The sequence below is a fragment of the Cucurbita moschata genome, unplaced genomic scaffold, assembly GCF_002738365.1.
Source record: "Cucurbita moschata cultivar Rifu unplaced genomic scaffold, Cmos_1.0 Cmo_Scf00007, whole genome shotgun sequence".
Classification (NCBI taxonomy): domain Eukaryota; kingdom Viridiplantae; phylum Streptophyta; class Magnoliopsida; order Cucurbitales; family Cucurbitaceae; genus Cucurbita; species Cucurbita moschata.
In genome coordinates this window covers 142,555-149,103 of record NW_019268523.1, presented here as the reverse complement: position 1 = coordinate 149,103, position 6,549 = coordinate 142,555, and the positions used below count along the sequence as shown (strand labels likewise).

The 6,549-nt window shown below is 35.9% G+C and overlaps 2 protein-coding genes across 11 annotated transcripts in view; both read right to left on the bottom strand.

The window, feature by feature from the left end:
* The window catches only part of LOC111444725 (SUN domain-containing protein 4-like), a 6,000-nt gene extending 1,567 nt beyond the window's left edge, over positions 1-4,433 (bottom strand). The window contains exons 1-5 of one of the 10 annotated variants that reach the window (XM_023082738.1): positions 3,404-3,768; positions 2,974-3,245; positions 2,339-2,550; positions 462-1,744; positions 269-354 (exon numbers count right to left, since the gene is read on the bottom strand). In XM_023082738.1, the coding sequence (XP_022938506.1) occupies positions 269-354; positions 462-1,744; positions 2,339-2,498 (1,529 nt within the window). In that variant the 5' untranslated portion in view covers positions 2,499-2,550; positions 2,974-3,245; positions 3,404-3,768. The other 9 variants (XM_023082740.1, XM_023082741.1, XM_023082745.1 and 6 more) reach the window with 9 other exon arrangements.
* Positions 4,434-4,969: 536 nt separating this feature from the next.
* LOC111444724 (histidine--tRNA ligase, cytoplasmic-like) overlaps positions 4,970-6,549 on the bottom strand; it is a 5,740-nt gene continuing 4,160 nt past the window's right edge. Inside the window, exons 5-7 of the mRNA XM_023082736.1 lie at positions 6,154-6,435; positions 5,671-5,811; positions 4,970-5,569 (exon numbers count right to left, since the gene is read on the bottom strand). Coding sequence (XP_022938504.1) covers positions 5,270-5,569; positions 5,671-5,811; positions 6,154-6,435 — 723 coding nt within the window. The 3' untranslated portion in view covers positions 4,970-5,269. The remainder of the gene's footprint in view (positions 5,570-5,670; positions 5,812-6,153; positions 6,436-6,549) is intronic.

Sequence of the window (6,549 nt, the reverse complement as noted above, 5' to 3'; positions counted from 1 at the left end):
TTTTTTTTTTTTTTTTTTTTTTTTTTTTTTTTTTTTTTGTTTAAAATTTGTAGGTGAGTTAACAAAAATTGAATTAAGTAGAAATTACAAAACTAATTGAAGTCTAGGTTCCAAAATGTTGAAATTGAAAGTTTAAGATAGAAAATTGAGGAGGGTACGGGAGGTGTGAAAATTGAAAACTTTCCCTAATTTTCTTTTCTTAAGAACTCCTACCCGATTACTTAGTACTAATAATAAAATGTGTGCGAGTGTGAAGAATGGAGTTGACCTGAGGATTGCATTGTCTCTGAGAAGGCTATCCAACTGCAGAGAAATAAAGGACCTCCAAGAAATGAGATCCCTAACATCTCTACCCTGCAAAGAACACATTTGACAGTAGGATTAGATTATACGGAAAGGTTATGGAGATTAAGCTTGAACAATATAACTAAGAATTATATGGAAGTAAGAATTTAACATACAGCGCTCTCCTGGATTCTGAGGAGATTCCTTATGTCTTCTCGGCTCTTCTGTAGGAGTAGCTCGTTCTCTCTGGTCTCATCATTGAACTGTCTGAAAATATTTCCATATTTGGAATTTAGTTCTTCCAAATACCGCTCCAAGATAGACAAGCTTAACTCAGATGAGCGAACTTTCTGCATCAGTATCTTGAGAACAGTGTCCCCAGGCATCCTGCCTGCTTGATGATGCCGCAGTTCTTGAAACCTCTCTGGTAAATCATGTTTAACCAAATCCTGAACAATATCACCGTCACTCCTTAAAGGGGATATTTCTCCGTCGTAGTTATGATGTTCGTCGTTGTCCTTCGCCGTTGATTCATCATAAGCAGGAAGTCCTGTTGATATGAAAGTATTATCATGAACCGAAACCAAATCCTCCAGCATTTCCTCGACAGCATCCAGTCCATAAACTTCAAAAACACTCAGTGTGCAGTAGAATTCTGAACCGTGATGACTTAAAAGCCTCAACTTCAGGTATCTCGCCCATTTCGGCTCCTCTAAGACAAACCTTTGAGCGTGCTTTGCATTTGCAGCAGTAAAGTTTCCAAGCTTTACCCATACATCTGTAGGATAAACCGAACTTCCAAGAAGCTCAAATTCCTTCAAATTGGAAGAATGGTGCTCAAAATTAGCAATTTTAATTGTACGCACCAACGTTTCTTCAGAGAGTTCCATAGTAACAAATTTTTCCTCAGCAGAACATGGATTTCTGAGGTACTTATCTGTGTCCCTTCCTAATATATTTGAGGCTCCCTTGGCTTCCTTGTTAAATCCCAATACCTTCGACCCCTTTGAAGCTGCTGCATAATTGTATTCTGCACCGCTAGGCTCCAACCTATGTATAGCACTTTCCAGTTGACCAGGTCTGGTTTTGGTTTCTGAGATAAATGCTCTACTTTTGAATACTTCGAGACCAAGGGGTAAAACATGAGACAGTCGATCAGCCTTCAGAGAGTCAGTTTGAAAATTCCTTCCTAAACCATTTTTCTTCTCATCAGGCTGCTCTCCAAAAGCAAGCAAATGTACATCCTCATCAAAATTGTCATGATTTACATTTTCTTCACGACCAACGATATCATCGTCAAAGGCTATAGATTCTGCACTGTCGATGAACCGATCCTTTAAAAGAGCAACTGAACAATTTTTATTCTGACGGCTTTCAGTAATAATTTCAGAATGCTTGTAGCTTCCACTCGTGGATTTATTCCAAGTTGATATGCTATCTGGTAGATCGGTGCAGCCATCTAAATAACATTAAAGTCGAGCATAAGTTGGCATTTAATTACATGACCGTGTTGTTAACTAAAGAAAACAATACAAATGTACATAGGATCAGTTAATTCAGGTATATCCTTTACTGTTGTTTAGCAGAACCATTAGATCCATGTCTCCAAGAAAGTATAAAAAATAATTGGAAACTAAAAGATCCAGCCTAGATTGAAATCTCTTCAAACTATCAAATACTTGAAACCCGAACTTCTAAGATAAAGACTAGAGGAGAAAAGCAAAGTCAATTTCAAAATAAACAAGCATACTGGCCCCTAAGGAGAAACCCAAACATTGATGGACGACTCATATAGAGCAGACTCACATTCAATAGGAAAAAATCAAGGGGAAGCCATCCGATTCAAAATCACTATGAAATAAATGTATCATGTCTAATATACTCAATTTCTGAATCTTGCGCAACACAATTTGCAATCGAACTGAAAAACATGTGTTGCGTCCAACATATGAGATGAAAGTGTTATATAACAGTGAATCCCAAAGTAGATTCTCAGATCATTGTAAAAAAAAAAAAAAAAAGAGGGATACAGAAAATTCAGTTAGATGCTGACCTCCACGGCTGTTGCCTTGTCTGATCCATAGGCTAAGGAGGAAGAAAAGCCCCCACAAAACAAAAAGTAAAGACAGAGAGAACATATACAAGCCATTCCTCCCACCGGTAGTTTTCTCCAAAGCTCTTCTCTGCAGAAGAGCTCTACGTGACCGCTGCATCTCACATCAAATCAGGCCACAAATCGTCCACTGCCTATGGACAAGAAGTATGCTGCACCAAATAAATCATGAGTTCACATTGATCCTCACTTTCCAAAATGTGACCGACGATATAGAACTATCCAGATGTGACAAAAAGTAGAAGATTACTTATGAATGAATATTCAACCCAAGCATGTTATAGCAGGATGTTGTGTCTGTTTCAAGCCACCCCTTAAATAAAGGAAGCGGTAGCTTTTGTAACAGCTCCGTAAATTCACACTTGAGAAGAAATGAAACATAAGCAGATTATATTCTAGAGAATCAGGATTCTTAAATAATGTTCGGCGCTCCAAGGTTCATCAGAAATATAACAGATCATTCACAGCCAGTTTTTCAAAACTTCAGCGGCAACGTCGATAACAAATGTTGAGTTCCAAAGTAAATGTAAAGAACAACGAAATATTTATAAATAATAATAAAAAAATCCCTTCACCGTCAAGTAATGAAGCTTCCTGTAAAATTCGTATAGGAAATCTGACATGTACTTGATTCTTAAAGATGATCCATCTCCAAACCCACTCCGTTTTCTGAAAATGATAAGTTCTCGATAAAACAAAGTGAGATCTTGGGAGCTAATCAAACAGCACCTTTTTATACAAAAGAAACACCGTCCCACCAAAACCGGACGGTGTCGTGGCCACATCTAGGTGGATTTCGAAAGTTAAGGAGCGAGATCAATTATAAGACCTTCCAGTTGATCATAACCTGGTTTTGATGGTGTCGGTAAACCAATTGAATTAGCAGACAATACTTCATTTCATCATATCACGTCGCAGATAATGGATTAAGAACAAAAAGGAAGGGGAAAATGGATCAATTAATAAAAACGTACATAGGAGAAGTGAGAGAAATCGCATGCAAACCTTGAATTGCGATCGGCATCGGGAATGCGGAAATGAGGAAATGAGAAGGAGTCAAAGAAGAGAAGAAGAAATTGAGAGAATGAGGTGTGAAGTTGAAGGAAGGAGAATCGAATTGAAAACAAGAGAAGTAAAATCATACATGGTTAAAGGTGAAGATTAACGTATAGGGCGCGTCGACAAGGCGTTTGATGATCGAAAACTTGAAATTCGTTTTCATTTGGAAACGGTTCCATCTTGTTTCCTCGATTTCAAATCCAACTCTCGCTCTAAAATTGCATTTCCACTGTTCATCTTTCGCCTCTCTCTAACTTCAAAAACTAAAAACAAAAAGTAGATTGGAATGTCCATTTTGATATCTAAAAGAAAAACTGTTAATTAATAGCGCCCCCATGTAATGCCACTACACACTATATACTATATTATATATTTTCCTTCTTTGTTTATTAAAGAATATAAAATCTGAAACTCTGACATTTACAACCAAATCTGAGTTGCCAATAACGTATTTGAATCCTCCATCTTCCCCGCATTAATTCTCTTCTCCTCCTCCTCCTATCCTTTCCATTTTTTCTTCTCTTGTTTGCAGTTACAAAGCTCTGAAATCTAACATCTCCTTTCTCCGTTTGGTTGACAAACAAACATCTTCTAAATCTAGAATGACAACCATTGGATATTAAGTATTTCTATGTTATATTAGCTTTTAATTTCTTTTGCTCTTTAGATACACCCACTAATGTTAAAGACAATTGAGAAAATCGTTTCAACCATTTTAGATACACTCGAGGAACATTTGGTAAAAAATTTCACTGAAAAATATGTATATTTAAACCGACTTCCATTCAATTAAAAGTATAGAGACTAAATAGATAAATAAATATATATATATATATATATATATATATATATATATATATATATATGTAGAATTACCTTTATACCCTTCGTCTTAGGGTCCAAAGAGTTGATATAAATCTCAAAATCTCACAAGGATATTGAAGAGAATGAGGAGAGAATAGAAGAGGAGAGGAGAAGTTGGTTGAATACAATTACAAAGGACGGAAAGTGGGTGCTTTTATAGCATTCTGAAAGATATTATAAAAAAAATAAAACTAAATAAAAATAGAGACAAAATAAATGAGAATTTCCATTAATGTTCCCCAATAAAAGATTAGAAATTGATGACCCACGTTTCTTCCTCAAATATGCATCTACCTTATAATGGAAACAAGATTATCGGTGTCTATCCAAATCTACATAACAATACTATTATTTACTATATTTAGAATAATCAGTTTCAAAATTCCCAAATTCATATTTTAATTTTAAATTAAAATAAAAAGTCACCTGGAATGGAACCAGTTATGTATTCTATTTATGGCCGTGAATAAAAGTCAAATGTAATTATTTTATATTTCACAATAATAATAATAATAATAATAATAATAATAATAATAATAATAATAATAATAATAATAATAAGAGATGAAGCTTTAAAACATAATTAGATACTCTAACCTGCTACCTTCTCAAGGTGTTGTCGCTCCTGAAGATAAGAAGACAAACAAATAGCAGCAGCGGCGGCAGCATTCACAAGCTTTGTTTCAGGCAAAGCATCAACAAATAACACAAAGAATCTCTCACTACAGCCACCCGTCTCACCATCGAGAAAGAGAAAAAAAACTCAGCCACCAAGTTTACAACAAAAATGGATTGGGTTGTCAAACACAGCCCAAATGTGAGCCATGAATATAGATAGATACCAACCTAAGGCTACGTTCTATATTCATGAGTATACAAAAAAAAATATGGATGTGTAAAAGAGTAGTAGTTCTTCCCAACTAGTGAGTTATAACAGCAATCAATCAATCAAGGGGTCAAGCGTTTCTTGAGTTCATCAATGATGTTGCTTCTGGAAACTGTTACTTCCTCGAAGGTTTCCACGTTTTTCAACTTCACAATCCCCTCGCTCGCTTCACGTTCCCCAAGAAATACTATCCAAGGGATTCTTGCCTCCTTGGCACGATCAATATGCTTCATCACTCTTTTATTCACCAGGAATTCCGCATGCACCTTCGCACTCCATATCTCACTTGCAAGCTCCGCTGCTTGTGTCAAATCATCCCCCAGTATGCTCACTAACACTTCCGTCTTAGTGGCCCGAGTAGTCTGCAACTTCCCAACAATTGAATTAAATGAATCCATGTTATATTTTGACAACTAAAACTAGTTCCTAATTTTTAAAATCAAATGGTTACCGAAGTTATTACCTGGTTTTGATCTTTCAAAAGTTGTTCCATAATAACAAAAACTCGCTCAATACCAAGACTGACACCAACTGCTGGGACCTGCTTGGAACCAAACATTCCAATAAGGTTGTCGTAGCGTCCACCAGCAGCAATAGAACCAATCTGAGAAACATAAATGATTTGTTATTTACATCCACCGTCCAAATCAAATATGTATTAGGAGGCAGCAACATAACACATGATGGTATCTTCGCACATCGTTACAGGTAATATCATTAAGGAGAAATGATCTTCGAGAGCAAAAATAATTTCCAACAGAATTTTGAATTCTTTTGATTGCTCTAACACAACAAAATCCTCCCAATCACTGTCAGTTGAATTATCAAGGAAAATTCTCTAGCAATTGAAGCAGAGTTGGAACTCGTATCAAATAACGGCATATGCGTAACAAGTCAAAAACAAGAAAGGTGCCAACAGACAGGATGATGACATATAGAAATTTACCTGGGTACCACCTTTAAAAACAGCTTCATAAATTACTCCAGTGTAGTAATCAAGTCCCCTGGCAAGACTCAAGTCAAATACCACTTTGTCAACACAATTCGACTTTTCAAGAGCACTAAATAAAATCTCTAGTTCATTCAAGGCATCCGAAGATCCTTTATTTTGTAGTAGAGGGCTCTGCTCCTGTTTCAGCTTAGATAATAACTCCAATGGATGTCCCCTTTCCTTCACAAAATCACCAATTCTTTCAGCTATCTCCACGGTCAACCCCTTTTCCTCCACCTAACAAGTAAACGTTATTTTATAATAAGTATAATAAATCCATTCTTGTTATGGCTAATATGGATAAAATGCAGAACTAGAGAGAGAGAGAAAAAAAAAAAAAAAAAAAAAAAA